This window comes from Syngnathoides biaculeatus, chromosome 6 (assembly GCF_019802595.1).
Source record: "Syngnathoides biaculeatus isolate LvHL_M chromosome 6, ASM1980259v1, whole genome shotgun sequence".
Classification (NCBI taxonomy): domain Eukaryota; kingdom Metazoa; phylum Chordata; class Actinopteri; order Syngnathiformes; family Syngnathidae; genus Syngnathoides; species Syngnathoides biaculeatus.
Window position 1 is genome coordinate 31,020,759 of NC_084645.1, and position 22,803 is coordinate 31,043,561.

Genomic DNA, 22,803 nt, shown 5'->3' on the forward strand with positions numbered 1-22,803 from the left:
AAGCTGCCTTTTACCATCTGATGAATATATCTAGAGCGAAGGCTTGCACGTGTCAAGCAGACCAGGAGAAGCCCATCTATGCTTTTAGCTCAAGTAGACTTGACTATTGTAATGGTCTTCTCACTGGGGCAGCACGGTGGGGCAGTTGCTGAGCGTTGGCCTCGCAGTTTTGAGGTCCGGGTTTCAAATCCCGGCCCTGCCTGCGTGGGTTTTCTCCGGGCACTCCGGTTTCCTCCCACACCCCAAAACATGCAACATGAATTGGACACTCTAAATTGCCCCTAGGTGTGATTGTGAGCGCGTCTGTCTCAATGTGCCCTGCGATTGGCCTGGTGACAACTGGGATAGGATCCAGCACTATTGCGCCCCTCGTGAGGATAAGCGGCTAAGAAAATGGATGGATGGACAGATTTGGGTTTGTGTTGCCTCCGGTAAAGTCAAATAAATACATAAATAAAACATGAATTGGACACTCCAAATTGCCCCTAGGTGTGGTTGTGAGTGCGGCTGTTTGTCTCAATGTGCTCTGTGATTGGCTGGAAACCAGTTGAGGGTGTACCATGCCACCAGCCCCCTTGTGAGGATAAGCGTTTCAGAAAATGGATGAGTGCTTTGGCGCTGTCAGAGTCACCTCGTGGTACATTCACCGGAGACAGACATTGGACTTTCTTACTCGTAAATGTCAAACTCGTCTGTAAAAATTGCAACGGTGAGGCTTTCCTTTAGGGTGGCGTTTGATGGTTGATCTGTACATGATATTACTAGTGTAAAATATGTGACTTGGTTCAAAGGTTGAGACTACTTTTACAATGTCATACTTTTTCTCTACTCAGCTTTCCAAGAGAAACCTGAACTTTGGTGTCCTCCCGTAGGGCTCCTCCATGTCCAGGTGCGTTTACTGGCTGGCCGAGGTACTCTCACCCGAGTTGACTGTGCGGGCCATGCTGTGAGGAAACATCCAGACATTACACGTTTGTGATTGTATTGAAACTCAGCTGTGCGCCGCATATGGCCCGTGGGCCACGTACAGCTTGCATTGGCTCACAGTTCTTTCCCCATTACTTTAGACCGGCCAATAAAAAGCCCAACAATGAAACTAAATAGATATTGGAAAGAAAAGTATCCATGACATCATTGCATTTCCCACAACGTTTTAAGGCCAATACCTGTTCATCCTTCCAACGTTCTTGTATCCCCATCTGCTGTCCAAAATAAGTCATTACAGTACCGTTGCATGGATACCTCAGGATAATCTAAGACAACAATTAACACGCTGTTCGTATTATAAATGTATAATTTTGGGAAAACAAAATCCACAATACGGTGAACCATTTTAAAGAACACTCCCTCCCCAATGGTACAAAAAAATCCCCACACTTAAAATAAGAGTAGGACGCCCCTTCCACCAATAACGGCGTCTCGTCCCCAAACAGTTCTTATTGCGTGCAAAGAGGTCCAATAGCTTCCGGAGAGGTCAGAAAATAGGAAAACAAATCACTTCATAAGGATCAATTTTTTCACAGGAAACCTACAGAAATGGATGAAAAGATAAAGCTATGGATTCAATGGGTTTCAACAACAAAATCGGAATCTGAGATTTTAATAGCGGCCTTAAAGCCTTGGGCTCAATTAACGGCAACAGTCAATACTTTGTTGAAGACACTACAGTGTAGAAAATATCTAAGAATGTGTGCAGAAAGAGGATTGGCAAACACCGCAATCCTATAATGCTGTATTAAAGACATAGTTCTTTTCCTCATTGAAACTTTGTATTGGTCTCTCTTCCTCCTCTTCTGCCTCCATTTTCTCTTCAAACACATCCAAAACATCCCAGGACTGAGGAATGAGCTGGCGAGAGAACCCCAACTGGACCAGGTAGGACACCACAATGACAGCCGTCAGACAAATTAACGCAATCAGAGTCCTAAAGGGAAAGTACTGTGTGATGATGCCATCCTCCTCCCTCCATCCAGGGTAGAGCAGCACAGGAGGGATGCCGAGCGCTGGCTCGCCGCTCAGCCCGCGAAGCACCAGCGCTATCACGTAGCCGCTGATGGCGCCGTAGCAATTAGCAGAGCGGAGGTGCACCACGCACACCAGCTGAGGGGTCACGATGCAGTAGAGCAGGTCGGCCGCGAGCAGCCAGAGAGCAAGGATGCTGTTCTTGTTAAAGGCCAGACCGGTCCCAGCCAGGCCCACCAGTAGCACACTAATCCTGATCACCCACTGCAGCTCCCTCTCTGATGCCTGAAAAACAAACACACACAAAAAAAAAATACATCGACAAAAAGTCGTGTTGCTCCACTCATACAACTCACACACACACACCTGCTTTCTCAAAGTCGTCTTGTATATGTTTTGTGTGAACATGGATGCTGATGAGAGCAATGTTGAGTCCATGGAGGACATAACTGCTGCTGCTATAGCGCCAATGCCTAACACTGACACCCAGGCGGGTGTGATGTAGGACAGAGCCAGTGGCAGGACATTCCCTGCCTCCCCGCGCTCATAAGGTGGGGGTAGACCATAGTCTGTCTGGTTCCAGTCTTAGAGAGGAGATATAGAGGCACATACAGAGACAGAGAGGGGAAACAAAATTATGGTAATGGGGATAAAAAGGATGTACAAACCCTTGTTAATTATCACATTATCAACCAATGAAGAAAAACATTCCTTTGACGCACATTTAACTTGAATTCTACTGGGAAAATTCACCTTACACCCTGCTGACAGACTGGAAATGTGTTGGCATCCTTGGAGACTTACACCTAATAGCCTGTGTACAGTGGAACCTCCAAAATCAATAACAATCCCAACCATGACATCTGATGTGTGAGAAGTCCCCAAGGTGCAACATTGCGTTTTTAGGTTCAGGCTGAGCGAACGGCGGGGGATCCCATTTCTGTGGAACCACCACCCGTGCAGGAAGTGCTTTGTGGTTTTGCTAACGGTGGAGTGTGAGCCACTTCTCGTTTGCCCCATCTGCTTCTTGTAACATGGACTGTCACCCCCCCTTGCGGGGAAGAACCCTGAACACCTCAACCTAAAGTTTGAACTCTGGAATCAATGTAACTGAGAGGGGTTGGAGTTTTTGGACCGTTTTGTGTGTACGGATTTGATTTATTTCTGGTAAAACCGTACCCTTAATCTGAACCTGTCATTGAATTTCTGTTTTAAAATAAGGCATAATCTAGTGCGTTCGCAATAGGTTAAATAGTTGTCAGTGAATTTCATAATCGATTATTTGTTGCGCCTTTATGTTCGATATATGCACATGCTTTTTAGAGACGGGCATCATCGGGTGGGACGTGACATCAACAAGTCTGCCCGCAGGTGTCTGCACGGGAGCTGTGGCCGAGAGCGTCTTCTGCGTGTGTGTGCGCTTGCTGTGTTTTATTCCTCTCCCAGCGTTCATTAAATGGCTGAAATATTCAACGGGAAACTGGGGATACACTAAAACTAATCAAAAATAGCAATATAGCAGGGGTGTGAAAAATGAACCATGAGATACCGGGGGAACGCTACAGTGATGGGACTTGTGACCGTCTTTGAGAGTCCGGTGAAGAGAGGGGCTGTCAAGTGGATCAAATGGTAGGGGGACTTGCACATGGGACGGTAACAACAGCAATGTATGTACCATCGAGGGACTGGATAATCTTGCTGCAAAAGTCTCCGCCCTCCCTTCGATGCCAACGTCTTATTGAGTAGTTTGACTGTTCCACTGTAAAGCCGCACAGTCTTGCCTTCCTCATGCTGCATGTGCGTGAAGTGGTAAAAAAAAAAAAAATAAACTCCTCGCAACCAAACAAAAGCCATCGAAATGATAGTCGATCTGTGATGGTCAGATGGCGTGAATGCACTGGAGCGGCCTCAGTGTATTAAAACTCGAATACTACATATGATGGGATGTTACGGGATGAGAGTGTACAGTACCTGCAGATGCAGCCACAGCTCCAATGATCGCCGAGGGGATGCCCATAATAAAAGCAAAGCCGGCAGCAGCAAAGCAGGTAACCTGAGCTTTGTGTGAGGAGGCTGCTGCAAGGATCCTCTGGTATAAAGATTGGTACGCCAGTCCCCCTAAAGCCTACAACATACTGTACATAAGTTCATCCAGCATATTAGTTATGCATCTTTTTACGAAATATATCTATGCCTGCTAAATAAACTATGTGCGGCTGCTGTAGAGCTCAGGTTTCACTGTATTGTCAGTGTTTAGCTGTAGGGACGTCCAGACAGTAAAGAAAATAAGTATTTGTACACGCTGTTATGTAGCAAGCTCTCCCATTTAGAAATCATGGATGGGTTTGAAATTTTCATTGTAGGTCTAATGCAAAGGTGATAATCTAAAAAGAAAAATTCAGAAATCCCAATGTATGATTGACCCTTTATTTGTGTGATACAGCTGCAAAGAAGTATTTGAAAACCTATCTGTTAGAATTCTGACCTGTTGGTCCGCCTTTAAAAGTCCACCTCCACTCCATGTATTATCATGAATCAGATCCCGATCTCATCGTTAGCTGCATAAAGACACCTGTCAACCCCATACAATCAGTAAGACTCAAACTAACATGGCCAAGACCAAAGACACCAGAGACAAAATTGTACAACTCGACACGGCTGGAAAGGGCTACGGAGAAATTGCCAAGCAGCTTGGTGAAAAAAGGTCCACTGTTGGAGCAATCATTAGAAAATGGAAGAAGCTAAACATGACGGTCAATCTCAATCGGAGTGGAGCCCCATGCAAGATATCACCTCGTGGGGTCTCAATGATCCTTAGAAAGGTGAGGAATCAGCCCAGGACTACACGACAGGTCTTGGTCAATGACCTGAAAAGAGCGGGGGCCACCGTTTCCAATGTGACTGTTGGTAATACACTAAGACGTCACGGTTTGAAATCATGCATGGCAAGGAAGGTTCCCCCCCTTAAAATAGCACATGTCAAGGCCCATCTTAAGTTTGCCAATGACCATTTGGATGATACAGAGGAGTCATGAAAGAATGTTTTGTGGTCAGATGAGAGCAAAATGGAACTTTGTGGTCATGATTCCACAAACTGTGTTAGGAGGAAGATGAATGATGAGTTCCATCCCAAGAACACCATCCCTACTGTGAAGCATGGGGGTGGTAGCATCATGCTTTGGGGGTGTTTTTCTGCACATGGGACAGGACGACTGCACTGTATTAAAGAGATGATGACTGCAGCCATGTATTGTGAGATTTTGGGGAATAACCTCTTTCACTCAGTCAGAGCATTGAAGACGGGTCGTGGCTGGGTCTTTCAACATGACAATGACCCCAAGCACACAGCCAGGAAAACCAAGGAGTGGCTCCGTAAGAAGCACAAAAAGGTCCTGGCATGGCCTTGACCAGTCTCCAGACCTAAACCCAATAGAAAACCTTTGGAGGGAGCTGAAAGTCTGTGTTTCACAGCGACATCCCAGAAACCTGTCTGATGTTGAGAAGATCTGTGTGGAGGAGTGGTCCAAAATCTCTCCTGCAGTGTGTGCAAACCAAGTGAACAACTACAGGAAACGTTTTGACCTCTGTAATTGCAAACAAAGCCTATTTTACCAAATATTAACATTGATTTTCTCAGGTGTTCAAATACTTATTTGGAGCTGTATCACACAAATAAATTATTTAAAAAAAAAAAAAATTATACATTGTGATTTTTGGATTTTTCATTTTAGATGATCTCTCTCACAGTGGACATGCACATACCTTGAAAATTTCAGACCCCTCCATGATTTCTAAGTGGGAGAACTTGCAATATAGCAGGGTGTTCAAACACTTATTTTCTTCACTGTTCATCCACAGGAGCAAAACAACAACAAGAGATAAAAAAAAAAACATCTCCATTCACTGCCAAACAATCATTACTCATGATTGAGAGTAAACTTTACATGTATGACTTCTGCATGGAGATCAGAGTCGAGTGGCTAAATTTGGACTGTGGAACTAAGTCATTTTTACCATCCCCTCCACATAAACAATAAATGACCTTTGTCATAGAGCGCTCTGATTACATTTAAACATATGTCTTCGTTGCAGATACCGCAGAAGTTACAATGTATGTTTCTGGTGGGGTTTTTTTATTGCTCCTGGAAAACAAGACAAAAAATGTGTGACATAAATGATCATCGTCGCATGATGACAATTATCACAGAAACAATTTTAAAAAAGAAATTGAACAAAAATATCTTACCAACATGAGAAAGTCATCTATCCATTTTCCGGCATCCTCCAGCTTAACCTCTCCAACCCAAGAATGGATGTTGGACTGGTTGAAATGGGCTACTTGTGCAAGGTCAGTCACCACAGGACTGAGAATCATAAAGGGAATACAGAGCCACTGAAAGACAAAACAAACACTACTTAGTCACAGCAATCTGAACGAAATGTGCGTGGATAAAAAGATTTTCAAAACAAAAGCTGCTTTGTCATTCCTCATAGATAGACGGCAATCGCACGACCTTGCTGCTCACCAGACTGACAAACATGAAGGAGAGTTGGATGATATCGGTGTACGCAACTGCGTAGAGGCCTCCTAAAAAAGTGTAGATGATAGAAACAGCCGCAGATATCAGGATAGAGGCAAGAGATGACAGTTCAAGGATGATACGCATGGTCCCCCCTGGAAAGGATATCATATCAAACAAAGAAAAACAAACTGCGTGAGTGCAAAACATACAGCTCACAGCCAGAACCATAAGCTCCATTAAAATGCAAATTAAATGCATTAAAACTTAATTACCAACCGAGGGCAGCGAGGATGCAGGCAACCCACAAAATATCACTGAGCAAAGCAGGAAGTAATATTGCTGTGGTGAACAATTGGCCGTAGCGATTCTGAAATGGGTCCAACATCGTCACGTAGCGTTTGGACCTCATTTGTTTGGCAAAAAACAATCCTCCTTGAAAGACAGAAAATAAACCAAAGTAAACTGTTTTGGGAATGTTCATTTGATTAAAGGGTTATTTAATATTTAAAATTAGACAGAAAACATTGACTCCAAAAATAAAATGAAATTGTTTGCTCTGGCGTTCGAGTTCCTTGGAAGTCAATTGGGGCGGAGCACCGAGTCAGTAAATTCATGGGGGTCTTTTAAATACGATCAACAAGCTTCCACACAGAAAAATCAAATATATTTTTTCAATTATTTCTGCAAACGCGACACTTCCAAGATGACAACACACCCCTCTGCTCTCGAGGGCTGTCCATCAGAAATTAGCTCAAGAATGTGAAATTCAGATAAAATGGAGTGCCCTGACCCGACTGAGCTTTTGCGGATGATTGACCAGCAAGCCCGCATTGGCTGGATCGGGACAAACGCCATCCCATAACTGCGTGCGATCAGCATGAGGAGGTGACATGCTACAGAGGGTCCTGACTATTAGTTAAAACAAAGCATGATGGAATTGGTTGCTTATTTTTTTTTTGTCCTTATTAGTTATGACTTGAATCATCATCCAATCAAGCAAATCACCCCCCCCAACCCTCCTGCCCCGCAACAAAAATCCTGTGCATCCAATTTTCTACATTTCAGAACTAGGGTCGGTATTTTATTTTAAAAAAAATATTTTTACTCCGTCTCCAGCACACGGTGCCGCCATTTTCTTGTCAGTTCCTGTCAATTCACGCTCACATGTGCATAATGAGATCAAAATTCATGATGGCCTCTCGCATTCCGAAACACCAGAATACTAGCAATGATAAATAAACTTGATTTTGTCACAAACAAGGCGGGAGATAGGACCTAGATGCAGGAAGCAGAGATGTGAGCGTGGATTTTAGGACAGTTTATTGCCTGGCAGAGGTCATACACGGGAAGGTAGACCAACAGGGTGACGGTACAAAAATCACAAGGCAAAAGGCTTGGTCTAAAAAAACATGAAACACTGTCAAAAATTGGACATGACAAAAGATGAAAACAAAACTTTACTTGATATGGCTCAGTCACGCGATGACATGGAACGAGGGAGTTAACGCTGGTTGACGCAAGTGAACACATGCATATTCACACAGCACCCAGAACCTTTTGCCACTGTCCATGTTTACTGCATGGACATTTGTTGCGGTTACTGCGGTGTTAGGCCAGTGAGAAACATTGCGGAAAACGACAGAAGTGAAACTATTACACATGTAATGTACAGATGACATGTAAAAGTGACCTGAAATGTAATGTAATAATCACACATGCTAACTGTTTTGTAAAGGCTGATTTTGTAGTCTCAAATTCTTTACAGAATTTATACATGACTCCGTACCAATGCAGCCCTATGGGGGCACAAACCAGTGCAATCTGTAGGCCGGTCCCAAGCCCGGATAAATGCAGAGGGTTGCGTCAGGAAGGCCATCCGGCGTAAAAACTGTGCCAAACAAATATGAGCGTTCATCTAAAGAATCCCATACCGGATCGGTCGTGGCCCGGGTTAACAACGCCCGCCCCCGGCACTGCTAACCTGCAGGGCGTCGGTGGAAATTCAGCTACTGTGGGTCGAAGACAAAGAAGAGGAGGAAACCGGATCCAGCGTCAGAAGAAAAAGAGGAATGCACAGAGCCTACAACTGAGTGTAGGGACTTTGAATGTTGGGACTATGACAGGAAAAGCACAGGAGTTGGTTGACATGATGATTAGGAGAAAGGTTGATATTCTGTGCATCCAAGAGAGCAGGTGGAAAGGTAGTAAGGCTAGAAGTTTGGGAGCAGGGTTTAAATTATTCTACCACGGAGTAGATGGGAAGAGAAATGGAGTAGGGGTTATTTTAAAGGAAGAGCTGGCTAAGAATGTCTTGGAGGTGAAAAGAGTATCAGATCGAGTGATGAGACTAAAATTTGAAATTGAGGGTGTTATGTATAATGTGGTTAGCGGCTATGCACCACAGGTAGGATGTGACCTAGAGTTGAAAGAGAAATTCTGGAAGGAACTAGATGAAGTAGTTCTGAGCATCCCAGACAGCGAGAGAGTTGTGATTGGTGCAGATTGTAATGGACATATTGGTAAAGGAAACAGGGGCGATGAAGAAGTGATGGGTAAGTACGGCATCCAGGAAAGGAACTTTGAAGGGCAGATGGTGGTGGACTTTGCAAAAAGGATGGAGATGGCTGTAGTGAACACTTATTTACAGAAGAGGGAGGAACATATAGTGACCTACAAGAGCGGAGGTAGAACCACGCAGGTAGATTATATTTTGTGCAGACGATGTAATCTGAAGGAGGTTACTGACTGTAAAGTAGTGGTAGGGGAGAGTGTAGCTCGACAGCATAGGATGGTAGTATGTAGGATGATTCTGGTGGTGGGTAGGAAGATTAAGAAGACAAAGGTAGAGCAGAGAACCATGTGGTGGAAGCTGAAAAAGGAAGAATGTTGTGCAGCCTTCCGGAAAAAGGTGAGACAGGCTCTCGATGGACAACCGAAGCTCCCGGAAGACTGGACGACGACAGCCAAGGTGATCAGAGAGACAGGCAGGAGAGTACTTGGTGTGTCATCTGGTAGGAAAGGGGAGAAGGAGACTTGGTGGTGGAACCCCAAAATACAGGGAGTCATACAAGGAAAGAGATTAGCGAAGAAGAAGTGGGATACTGAGAGGACTGAGGAGAGGCGAAAGGAGTACATCGAGATGCGACGTAGGGCAAAGGTAGAGGTGGCAAAGGCTAAACAAGAGGCATATGAAGACATGTACACCAGGTTGGACACGAAAGAAGGAGAAAAGGACCTCTACAGGTTGGCCAGACAGAGGGATAGAGATGGGAAGGATGTGCAGCAGGTCAGGGTGATTAAGGATAGAGATGGAAATGTGTTGACTGGTGCCGGTAGTGTACTAAATAGATGGAAAGAATACTTTGAGAAGTTGATGAATGAAGAAAATGAGAGAGAAGGAAGAGTTGAAGAGGCAAGAGTGAAGGACCAGGAAGTGGAAATGATTACTAAGGGGGAAGTCAGAAAGGCACTACAAAGGATGAAAACTGGAAAGGCAGTTGGTCCTGATGACATACCGGTAGAGGTATGGAAGCAATTTGGAGAGATGGCTGTGGAGTTTTTGACCAACTTATTCAACAGAATACTAGCGGGCGAAAAGATGCCTGAAGAATGGAGGAAAAGTGTTCTAGTTCCCATTTTTAAGAACAAAGGGGATGTTCAGAGCTGTGGGAACTATAGAGGATAAAGTTGATGAGCCACACAATGAAGTTATGGGAAAGAGTAGTGGAGGCTAGACTCAGGACAGAAGTAAGTATCTGCGAGCAACAGTATGGTTTCATGCCTAGAAAGAGTACCACAGATGCATTATTTGCCTTGAGGATGCTCGTGGAAAAGTACAGAGAAGGTCAGAAGGAGCTACATTGTGTCTTTGTGGATCTAGAGAAAGCCTATGACAGAGTACCAAGAGAGGAACTGTGGTACTGCATGCGGAAGTCTGGTGTGGCAGAGAAGTATGTTAAAATAGTACAGGACATGTATGATGGCAGCAGAACAATGGTGAGGTGTGCCTTAGGTGTGACAGAGGAATTTATGGTGGAGGTGGGACTGCATCAGGGATCAGCTCTGAGCCCCTTCCTGTTTGCAGTGGTAATGGATAGGCTGACAGATGAGGTTAGACTGGAATCCCCTTGGACCATGATGTTCGCAGAAATATTGTCATATGCAGTGAAAGCAGGGAGCATGCAGAGGAACAATTGGAAAGATGGAGACATGCACTGGAAAGGAGAGGAATGAAGATTAGCCGAAGTAAAACAGAATATATGTGCGTGAATGAGAAAAGTGGAGGGGAAGAAGAGTGAGGCTACAGGGAGAAGAGATAGCGAGGGTGGACGACTTCAAATACTTGGGGTCAACAATACAGAGCAATGGAGAGTGTGGTCAGGAAGTGAAGAAACGGGTCCAAGCAGGTTGGAACAGCTGGCGAAAGGTGTCTGGTGTGTTATGTGACAGAAGAGTGTCTGCTAGGATGAAGGGCAAAGTTTACAAAACAGTGGTGAGGCCGGCCATGATGTACGGATTAGAGACGGTGGCACTGAAGAAACAACAGGAAGCTGAACTGGAGGTGGCGGAAATGAAGATGTTGAGGTTCTCGCTCGGAGTGAGCAGGTTGGATAGGATTAGAAATGAGCTCATTAGAGGGACAGCCAAAGCTGGATGTTTTGGAGACAAGATTCGAGAGAGCAGACTTCGATGGTTTGGACATGTTCAGAGGTGAGAGAGTGAGTATATTGGTAGAAGGATGCTGAGGATGGAGCTCCCAGGCAAAAGAGCGAGAGGAAGACCAAAGAGAAGGTTTATGGATGTGGTGAGGGAAGACATGAGGGCAGTTGGGGTTAGAGAGGAAGATGCAGGAGATAGGCTAAGATGGCAAAAGATGACATGCTGTGGCGACCCCTAACGGGACAAGCCGAAAGGAAAAGAAGAAGAAGGTACATGACTCCGTACCAAAAAAATGCAATTTAAGGAGATGAGTTCAGGCCTTGTTAATAATTTATCTGTAATAATTTCGGTCATGACGCACAGCTGGTGACTATAAGTGAGGGTAGGAATGTAGATTGATTGATGAAATGAGTGTTTCGCCTTTGCTCCTTCTTTACAAAAACAGAGTGATACAAAACCCGCACCACTGCAGATGCTGCACTGATTATTGGATTTTTTGGGGGGCAGGGGCGGGGGGGGGGCACTGTGGGGCAGCTGTAGAGCGTTGAACTCACAGTTCTGAGGACCAGGGTTCAATGCCGGCCCCGCCCACCTCTCAAAAAGTCATTAATTGGATACTCTAAATTGCCCCCAGGTGTGATACTTTCATTGACGTAACGCCGACCACGTGTTTGTTTGTTTTGGACGGCAGGATTGTGTCTACATATCATGGCTAGGAAGCTATATATAGGTATACTGTAATGTTTTGGCAACAGTTATCTTTTGATCTTTTTTATTGAACGTCTTTTGACAAACGAACGCTGTAACCAGAAGTGATTGAGGCATTTGTGCTGGCGTGAGGAATAAAGAAAGAACAAAGAAAGAAGCCACATGTGAAACTCGAGAGCATTGTGTCGATGTCAGTGGGGCACGAGAGACAGGACAATAAGGAAGTGAGCTAGAGAGATTGGGGGGGGATAAATATCACCCAGGTTAAAAAGTACAGTTGGACTCACATCTACGTTATTCAATAACACGACAGCAAGATCATAACATGGTGTCAGATTGACGGATGTATAACGACGGACTCACGGGAAAGAAAAAAAAAAAACGAACGAAGACGAGGAGGAGGCGTTCAGTGTTCCAACTCATCCAATTTACTAGATGCGTGGCGGAGATTCAAGCAACATGCCGAACTCATATTCCCGAGACTGCTTAAAAAACAGAGCTGAGGAGGAAAGTTGCAGTTTCTTCCTGCTGTGGATCGGCGATAAAGGACGGGATGTCAGCAATACGTGGACACTGACTGGAGACGAAGATAAGTTGCTAAAAAGTTATTACGAAAAATTCTCTGATTACCTCACTCCGAAAGTAAACCCCGTATTAGCTAGATATAAGTTTCACGAGAAGGCGCAAGGTAACTGCGAGTCATTTGAGCACTTTGTGATAGAACTCAAGCTGTTGCTTAAAGACTAAGAACTACGCAAACCGCAATGAGATGGTCAGAGACCGCATAATTTTTGCTACAAACTCACCGAGTGTGCGCCAAAAGTTACTCAGCCAGGGGCCGGAGTGGCACGCTCGTAAAAAAGCGATCATAGCTCGCTCCCAAGTGTTAGCAAAGGTGAAGCGAAAAGCTATGGCTAGCGACAACCACAAGGTTCACATTATCCACCGCAAACCTGGAAAGCAAAATTTCACTGCGGGTGCTAGCAGACATATTGACAGCCCAAAGACCTCCGTAAAAATATGTAACAAGTGTTGGGGATACCACAGTAAATTAGCTGAATGCCCAGCAAAAGGGAAACAATGCCTGAAGTGTCAGACCCCTTTTTCTGTCTCTTCTTACAACCATAAGCCACACAATGAAATATTATTTGATGAAAAGGCCGTGAGACGCTTATAAGCAAGCCAACATTCACAAAAAGATCGCTAAAACACACAAGTTGCATTGTAGTTTTGCCGTCCAGTGGGCGTGGTAAACAAAAGTCATGATACTCATGACGTTACGTGAAATATATCTATTAGCTGGCAACCGGTTCAGGTTGTACCGCTCCTCTTGCCCGATGATAACTGGAATAGGCTCCAGCACTCCCATGACACTCGTGAGGATAAGCAGCTCAGAAAAAAATGGATGGATGGATGCATTTTTTTGCGGGGAAGGGCGGGAACGATTATTGGATAATCCATTATAAAAAGATTTGGAAATGACAGCCCTAGATTCAGGGTAATGTTGTTGTGGGATATTAAAAAAAAATTCCTTTCATGTCCTCAAAAATGTTTTATCAAGCATTATCAAGAGCAGAGGTTGTCTTCAACTGTGCTGCTGCCCGACCGCCGCCCCGACAGATACTGCCTTTTTACCGAAAGTAAGAGAAACAGTCAGGAGCCCAACAGGAGGAGGATGGTCTAATGTCTGAAGGGGAGTGGATAAAGTTTATTTTGGAAGAGATAAGCTGCTGATGATGTGTGTCCATGATGTGGCATTTACCATCAAAGAACATCTCATCACCCAAGTTCATGAATCCCCCAGTAGGTATTAAAACGTCACATGACCCTAAAATCTGAGCCCCATGATCAACCATTTGGCAACCGCTGTTAGGGACTAATAACCAACACTAGACTTACAGGACAAATATGGCCAAGTCTCACCGTCTAGCACGGGGGTCGGCAACATTTAACACTCCAAGAGCCATTTGGAGCCGGTTTTCACAGAAAAGACAACACTAGGAGGCGGAAACACTTTTTGAAATCTGAAATGAAGACGTTAGTCTATATGAACATCTTTACACTAGTAAAATAGTGCTTTGCTTCTGTAAACCATGAAGTCCATCTTTTTCAGAAAATTAACTTGTATTCTTGAAATGAACACATTTTGAACTCTTAAAAATGTCTTAAGAATTGCAAAAGCTGAATTTAAATTATTGCTCTAGCTAACAATAATGCTGTGACCCATCATCCTTTGAGCTTTCGGATGTGTAGTGGAGCCTATAATTATGAACGTACCTTTTAAAGAGGTAGGAGGGGAGGGGGAGTAAGGTAGACCAGGCGGAAGAGTGCGGTGACCGAGCAGCTCGTTCTTGTTGTTGGAAAGTTTAGTGTGCTGCCAAAGTGTTAATTAAAAAGCATCATCATCCATCTTCTTATCCTTCTCCTCACGAGGGTCGCAGGAGTGCTGGAGCCTATCCTAGCTGACATCGGGCAGGAGGCAGGGTACAACCTGGACTGGTAGCCAGCCAATCGCAGCGCACATGGAGACAGACAACAGTCACACTCATAATGACACCTAAGGGCAATTTAAAGTGTCAATTAATGCATGTTTTTGGGATGTGGGAGGACAACGCAGTGCCCGGAGAAAACCCACGCAGGCACGGGCAGGACATGCAAACTCCACACAAGCCGGGGGGTGGGATTGAACCCGGGGCCTAAAAACTGTGAGGCCAACGCTTTACAGCTGACCCACCGTTCCACTATAAAGAGCAACTTGGGGAAAAAAAAAAAAAAAAAAACAGCGGTGACTCCTCATCGCCGAGGGGATTATGATATAATGGGAAAAAAAGAGCACTATTTCACTGAACAATGAAAATAAATATTTGCAAAGTAACTGCCAGAATATTCATTTTACATTGATTTCTGCTCCTGAACCTCCACGCCCAGCATCTGCAAGTCAGGGCTGTAGGAAGTCACGTTTATTTTTACGCAGGACTCCCAGCTGCAGTCTGTGAGCCGTGTCGGCGACGAAAAATAATAAATAATATTTATATATACACAATTTTATTTTACTTTCTCGAGATCACAATCTTACTATTTACAACTACAAATGAACAAACAAAAATAAAATACTTTGTTCAGATATTGTGCAGTTTTGGTGTGGCTGGGCTTCCCCCATATGCCGGCAGTCAAATGTTTCTGAAGAAGCCGAACGGTGATCACTGAATATGCAAAATGCTTGAAGAAAGAAGTTAAAAACTTTATACTTCATAAGGAGGCATGAGACAAGATTTTTGAGACAAATAACATCCAGTTCAATCGGACACTTCTAATTTATTTTCCCAAGCCACGAGAGCCGCAAGATAACGATGAAAGAGCCGCGGGTTGCCGGCCCCCGGTCTAGCTAATGGGCAATGACAAGGTTGCTGCATGCGGAGGGAGTGAGCTAGAAAAATAGTGGAAAATTCCCACAGGCGGATTGGAGTCCACTAATTCCTGAAACTTTCAGGAAGTTCGTTGATAACTGTGTCCTACGACACATTATTAGGAATCAAGCAGTAAGTGATCGGAACCCGAATACCCTCACCTAAATTGGGTCAAATCATCTGCACATTGATAGAGACATAATTCAGTAACAACAAATAAATGGGCAACAATGAAAAAAAATTCAAAGACACAATGTCAAATTTAAACAAACTTATTTGATCTATGCCAGGGATGCCCAGACATTTTTTTTTTTTTTACCCCAAGATCTACTTCTCCAGCATCCAGCCTCCAGATATCGACCAATTAGATAATTTAGAATGACCAATGTTGAAATAGAAAGATAATGTCACAAAGATCTACCCACTACAAAATTGCAAAACACATTTATTTTAAAGTATATTGACGATTCTTTTTGTGTAAATGTATGTTTAGGCATGAGCCAATATTACACAACATAATTCACTTTAAACATTTTGTGTAACTATCTAAGTTCACGTTGATGAACACTAAACATCATACGCATGAAAATGCACACCTGGGCCGTGTCACTCACGTCAGTGGATTCGTGTCCTTCCACACATCAGCCATGGCTTCACAGCGCCGTGTAACTGTACTCCTTTACAGCTGCAGAGATTTTATTGAAGATAATATTTCCGCCTTATTTATTTACGTCAGTGTGGTATTTTCCATAAACAGTTCGAAAACGCCGCTCCACTTTTCACTGCACTGGCAGATGAGGCAAACGCACTTCGAAAATGACCGCTAAAAAGTTGTCCGCCTCCCCTTCCGTATGAATGTGATACATTTTTCTCTTCTTTACAGCAGCATCCATACTTATATTTGTCAAGATTTCTTAAGCGAGAGCATAAAATGGGTGTGGAACTCGGCGACTAGCGTGTTTTCCTGTACTGTTGTTGTTTGCATTTGTAATTTAATGGCATCCTTAACCACCGTGCTACACAGTACTGTATCTTTGCGACCATAAGGCACACGTAAGTCTTAAATTTTCTCCAAAATGGACAGGGCACCTTATAATGTGGCGCGCCTAATGGGTGCACCGAGTTCCAAAATCTGCAAATATCGTGTGACTTTGACGACCCCGCTGCCTGACTGACGGTGCATTACCGACCGACACACCGCTTATATAGCGGAAAGGTGGGTGACTGAGGACAGCATGCGGTTGTTAACTGGGGAACGGTGGGGGTGGAAGACGGACGCTAAGGACATGCTGCTCCCCAGTAGGTATATTGTGCCGGTATTTGCTTAGTGCAAAACAACATCGTTTTGGATAAGGAGCGCGTGAAAATAGCGACAACGCAAAGACGCCCTTACCAAGAACAGTTTAACTGCAAGCTATCAGTTAAGCGCAGCAAATGCAGTCGAACCTTGCCATGATTCTGGAGGGTTGAAAAAAAAGAACTTCAACTGCTCGACGTCGGTGCATTAAGGGCATCAAAGTGAAGTTGCGAGCGGCATGGCGAACACAACTTCACTAAGACGAGGAGGCGTTTTTCGACTTCTGAGCTTTTGCAGAAGTCACAATCATTTCCGTGGAGCCGCGCGGCAACGAGACTCACTCTGACAATGACGAGAGGGAATCTGGCGTGTTGGCCATAGAACTTGCCTAGCTGTTCATTTCAGATACAGATGAGGACTTTGATGGATTTTTGTGGATGAGGATTAATAAAAAATAATTATGTCAGGACGTAAATTGTTCAAAACTTCAATAAAGACCAACTAAACTAAGTTTTGCTCCTGCTGCCTTTTTAACTAGCGTATGGTTTAAGCTAGGATATCGTAGCATCACTGGGAGGCTGGAGACGCTCCCAGCATGCTTTGTGGCACTAAACCTTCGTAAATATCATTGAAGTGTATATATTGTCACAATTATTTCTTCACTCACGGTTCTGGTTGTTTTGTATGATTTTGGTTTGCTGTGACAACACGAGTGAGGATGGCGTGTGGACTGGTGACTTGCTTGCACCGGTCTGTGTATTTTATTTGTTAAACTAATGATAATCCCGTAATTCCGCGTTTCCAGAGCGCACCTGGTTATAAGCCTCACCCAGTACATTTGTAAAGGAAATGCCATTTGGTACATACATACGCCGCAGCTGTGTCAAAGCCGCAAGTGGCCACATTGAAATCCTCATTGAAACATGAGATATTTACCAAGAAAGACGGTAGATTTTAATGCTAGGGCCGTGCTAACAGGGCCAGTAAAAAAAAACAAACAACAAAAAAAAAAACATACCAGTAAAAATTACTGAGACATGGCAGTAACACACTAGCGCAGCACTAACAATGAAAGTCACCTCCTTGGCACATATATTCCACCGGTCTCACGCTTACCTTTTCCGCTCAAGTGCCCCCTTGCGGCCGTTAGAAAAAATGCACAAATTAGCCGCATCACCGGGTTGAAATCGTGTGAAAAAAAGTTGCGGCTTATAGGCCGGAAATTACAGCCATTAAGTAATCTCACTTCTAATTCTTATGAGAACCGATTCCCGCTTCGGATACTCACCTATAAGGAAATTCAAAATATATGCGAGAGGTCCAAAAGCCCATACGAGACCTTGAGCAGGAGAATAAACAGCTTCAGCGGTGCCCATAATGTAACCTCCTCCAACCCATGTTGCTAAAAGACAAAAAAAAAAAAAAAAAAAACAGATGAGAAACAAAAAGTCATTGGTGAAATTAATGCACTACAAAGTAACCAATGTGAGAAGAAGTCTTACCAGTCATGGTAAAAACGCCAATCGCGACGTTGAGGTTGCGGCCCCCGACCATGGTGACTTCGCTCATTTTGCCAGTGCATTTCTTCTCCACTTTTTTTGATTTGCGTGACGCAAAGATCCCGGTCAGCAGGATAACCACGTAAAAGGCAGCCACGGCCACAAGTCCGGCCACATGTACTGCCATCCTCGCAAACCAATAATGCTGCCCACAAACAGAACCACAATAAAAAGGAGCCCCAGATGATTATTGATCATTATTTAGTTAATTACACTGCAAACTGAATAAATGCCACCATGTTTTACTGTTCACCAAATAAGGTGGGTTCAAGTTTTACTTACATTTGGACCTTTGTCATAGGTCGGATTTAATCAATTTTTGCAGCTAGTATCAGCAATTTCATCTAAGTGTCAAAGTAAGAATTAATTCGTTTGTGAAAAGAATGTATGGAGAAGCACACTTAAAAACACAAAGAGGTCAATAAAAATCATAATTTATCAAACTCTGGCCCATGGAAGACCAGGAAGTCTCTTCTGTACACAATTTAAACATAATTTGCTGAAATAGACATTAAATTGTCCCGATTGACATTATATACAATAATAACACACAAGCTTACTGAAAATATTCCAGTAGTTCAACAGTTGTAATGTTACACAGTATTGAAAAGTAGAGATATGGATCCTGATTATTAAAAGAATATTGGGTTTTAAAATCTGTAACAACAAACAATACAAACAGCAAGAATTAAGTTCACTGAAATGCCTTTTAGCAGATGTTCATTAAGAAGTGTTTTAGATTTGGAATTACCGAGTTATTTTTTTCATCCTTGGAAATTAGAAATCTTCCCAAAAAAATTTTGAACAAAAAGGTGCTGAAATCGGCTGCTGTGGCGCGCTATTCACCCGGGCGGGAGCTTTGGCTCCGCCGGTCATGTTTCCTCCTTCTAAACTCATCCTTTCTCCACCGCCGTCCAAACGAAGCTACGTTAGGTTTACTCCACGCTAACTTCACCACTTCTGACACCATGTCATGTTATTAAATAACAGACGTTAGTCCCTTGTGTCATTCAATGTGCGTGATCTTTATTTTTCTTTATGCCCGCCAACTCCCTAACTTACTTCCTTGTCGTCACTGACCGTCGCGCCCTCGTGGAGTCAACACAATCATACCACAGTTGACACATACAAAACTTCACTCTAGATATGTTTTTCAGATGGTAGAAAGCAGTTTTTGCGATTGATTTGATTAGATTATTGAAAGTCAGGTCGTAATCAATCCAGCCAGGCCAGGAGGTGGGGCTCAAAGGAGAGGACCTGGTGACCGGGCCTGCACCCATGAGGCTTGGCCTGGCACAACCTGAAAGGGTAACGTGGGTTCCCCTTCCCATTAGTTCACCACCTGGTACCAGTCCTCTTGAGAGGTATTGGTACCAGGTGGGCAATGACAGTGAAAATCTGGAAGGGCGTGAGGCCCCCCTCCGATTTCAGAACTACAGTGGGTAGGCTTTTTTTAACTAAATATTTTTGTACAAGTGGCATGAAAAACAAGGCTTACATACACAACATAATCAGGGCGTAACAAGGTGCAACAGCACCCATAAGAAGTGGCGGCACACGGCCACGGCGCCCGCCGCGGCTGTTGTAAAACACCCGACTCAACGGACGTGGTCGTGGAGAACCACAACCCTGACAGATTTATTACGTGGTGTAAAAATGTTTGTGTCGGTCGGGAAATCGGAACCACATGGTTTTTTTTGTTTGTTTTTTTTCCCCACACCTGATTGGGAAGGACACCTACCCACCCTACCCCATCAGAACCCGAACGGTGTTGATTGGAAAAATATGTTTGACTTTTGAAAAGACTGCAGGATAAGATGGCAGAAATTAACGGTATATTTTTGATCAAAAAGTCTTGTGTAAATCACTTAAACATTAACACTGCTGTTGGAGCTGTAACTAGAATAGTTAATTTTTATCAGAGCAAAGGCTTTAAATAATAGACAGTTTGTTGCACTTTTGAGGGAAAATTAGACAAAATATGGTGAGTGAGGTCAGTCTCATTGCTTCATTATTACTCTTCCCTCAAAGAGGAGAATTTTCCACACCTGAGAAGCCATGCTCGGAAGGATTCTACTCCTCTTTGGATCAGTTTGCATACAGTAAAGGAACAGACATTCTCAGTGGTTCGGTTCGATAAATCCAACCAGATCATCTATCACTGATGACCACCTCTCAGCGGTCCTTCGCATAACCACCTCGGATATTGAGACAGATTTCAACGCCCTTGTTCAAGTCCAAGATAGACTGGAGTTTCATTCCAAAGCGAAAATGAAGTGAAAAGTTACAACTTTCAGTCTTTATGGAGCGTAACAAGTTCTAAATAAATTGCACTGATGTGATGAGCGTTTATTACTTCTATAGGAGTATTTTGGATTATAGGCAGATCTTTTTTTTTTTTTTTTTGTCCATACTTCGACCTTTCAATCACAATGGTAGAGGTCAATGTTGGTCTCATCAGTCCATTAAACTTTGCTCCTAATCTTCTGTGGCTCATCTCTGTACTACTTTTCAAAATCATTCCTCACCCTTTGCCATGTCAGTACCCGAGGAGGGGACTGTACCATATCATTGTTTTAAAGTCCAAATAAAAAAGTGGGGAATTCCCAGGGTCAGGAGCATCGCTCATAAAGTGAACTGAAAATGTAAATAAATACTTCCCTGAGTCTTACCCAGTTTTAATTGATCTCTTATAGGTGGTCCGATTTTAAAATAACTGGCAATGCCGATATGTGTCAAAATGCTGAATTGCGATGCTGATAATCATCCCCCGACAGACAATCGGTCAATTTCTATTAAAAAAACAAACTGAATAATGTCGTAGTGTTTACAAAGAATTAAACTGAGTCCAAATGACATATTTAAGTCAATACCAGTTTGTTACTTTTGGAGATAATGCATTGCAATTGTTCAAGGGCACGAAACATTCCACTCAAAAAGTTTGAGTATGACAACGTACAAACAAATGTCGCTCCTCTGCTTCCCGAAAATTATGAAGGGACCGTTGAGCAAGCCACCAAACCCGAAAAAAAAAAAAAAAAAAACATTTTGCACGTTCTCGCCCCCTCACTCGCCGGCAGTCTGTGAATTATTTCTTTGTGCAAGAATCTAAACAATGGAGGGCAAAAGGAGAGCACTACTTAGCAGCAGTGAGCAGCGTGACCTATTGCTTCAGTCTCGAGTTTGCTGGCTGAAGTAGAAGCACGGATCACAAGTACACAGGAAAACGGCTGAGGCTGGGCACCTCTGCTCTGGTGCTTCTCCCGAATCAGAAGAGATTTTCTGAGACTCTCCCATCCCTCGACTCTACTGAACGACTCGGGTCTTTTCCTCACACCATTTTCTTGACGGTTTCACATCGCTTGTTTAATGTGAAGAGAAGTTAGGAAGTGAGCCTCGTTTTGATATCTATGAACAAATGAACATCTCCCATTATCAATTATACAATTATAATCGTGATTGTAAACATATTTATATATAAAGTCCTCTGAGGGCCATCTACAAAACAGGATACAAAGACTATAAAAAATCTTTATTATTGTACATAAGGGCGGATTACTGTGGTTTTATATATAATAAAAAAAAAAAAACACTTCAGGGAGGCATAAAATATCAGATACTGACAGAAGCAGTAAAGCATGTGACTTTGTCTGTCAGCACGGAGTAAAACTACACCGCTTTACATTTTGCCACAGGGAACCATACTGCAAACAGTATAGACTGGGAGCAAAATGACTAGAAACTCGGTTTTATGGGGTTTACATTGTAAACATGCCAGAAGCAACCAGTTAAATGAGGTGATTCTTAACTATGCATCAAGCCATCCGTAGGAACAACCACATTTCATACGTATGAACAAATGAAAATCTTCATAACTCAATACAAAAAAAAAAAAGGTGTATTATTTTGTCACTCATCATCTTAGTCGGCGACCTCCACCTAAAGAGTTTTACCTGCTCGTCGTCAGAACCAAAAAAATCACATTTCAGAAAGCGGAAAGTTTCGGGTGGGGGGGAGGGCCTTCTTATTTAATGGCTATACTGTACTAAGGCCTCGTTTGCTGGTACTTTACAGATTAAGCCGTCGCGTTTTTACAATGACAAATCATTCACACACACACACACACACACACACACACACACACACACACACACACACACACACACACACACACACACACAGAATAAAACCTAAAATAAGGTAGGCCCTAATGGTCGTGGGAACTGCCCGCTATTTGAATTTTTTAGTGGGCATTCGTGGACTGTGTGAGTTTGGGGGGGGGGGCTGGCGCTAGAATGAATGAAATGCGCGTTTAGGCTTTAAACAAAAATACATCCAAATATGACCTCCATCCACCTGTCGGCGTCAAAGGATTCGACCGAAACGCTCGCGTCTAACATGTCAAAGGGGAGACCCACGTCAAAACTCACCGTTCCGCGGGACTGCCAAAGGTTTGCTGCTGCTGCCGCTGCTGCTGCTGCTGCTGCTGCTTTCTCCTCCTCTTCTGTCTTTTCACATCTGCCTCCCTCAGGCAGCTTTATCAACTCCTCTAAGCTCGACTCCCGGCTCTATTGTTCGTCCTCGGCAGCTCGGCCGAACGTGCTACGTTCGTATGGCGTCACTGCGAGTGGAAATTTACGGAAACATGACGCCGGAAAAGACGAAAAAAAAACATGACGCCGGAAAGC

The 22,803-nt window shown here is 43.6% G+C and overlaps 1 protein-coding gene across 5 annotated transcripts; it reads right to left on the reverse strand.

The window, feature by feature from the left end:
* Positions 1-1,584: 1,584 nt before the first annotated feature.
* Positions 1,585-22,748, reverse strand: LOC133501770 (high-affinity choline transporter 1-like). Of its 5 annotated transcripts, none has more exons than XM_061821719.1 (9): positions 22,546-22,748; positions 18,059-18,260; positions 17,845-17,958; positions 6,762-6,917; positions 6,489-6,637; positions 6,209-6,355; positions 3,934-4,087; positions 2,329-2,546; positions 1,585-2,247 (listed from the first exon to the last, which is right to left on the reverse strand). In XM_061821719.1, exons 2-9 carry the CDS (start codon positions 18,240-18,242, stop codon positions 1,723-1,725), a joined length of 1,647 nt encoding a protein of 548 aa, XP_061677703.1. In that variant the 5' UTR covers positions 18,243-18,260; positions 22,546-22,748; the 3' UTR covers positions 1,585-1,722. The 5 variants fall into 5 exon arrangements, with proteins under 5 accessions (XP_061677703.1, XP_061677704.1, XP_061677705.1 ...); XM_061821720.1 differs by lacking the exons at positions 18,059-18,260; positions 22,546-22,748 and adding exons at positions 14,130-14,348; positions 15,874-15,944; XM_061821721.1 differs by lacking the exons at positions 18,059-18,260; positions 22,546-22,748 and adding exons at positions 14,130-14,348; positions 15,856-15,944.
* Between the last annotated feature and the right edge of the window lie 55 nt (positions 22,749-22,803).

Excerpts from the sequence above, each read along its gene's own strand:
- LOC133501770 (XM_061821719.1), bottom strand. The coding sequence starts at position 18,242 with ATGGCAGTACATGTGGCCGGACTTGTGGCCGTGGCTGCCTTTTACGTG. Across the intron at positions 6,638-6,761 it reads CTGCATCCTCGCTGCCCTCG|GGGGGACCATGCGTATCATC; the intron begins GTTGGTAATTAA and ends TATCCTTTCCAG. Across the intron at positions 6,356-6,488 it reads CCTTCATGTTTGTCAGTCTG|TGGCTCTGTATTCCCTTTAT; the intron begins GTGAGCAGCAAG and ends TTTGTCTTTCAG.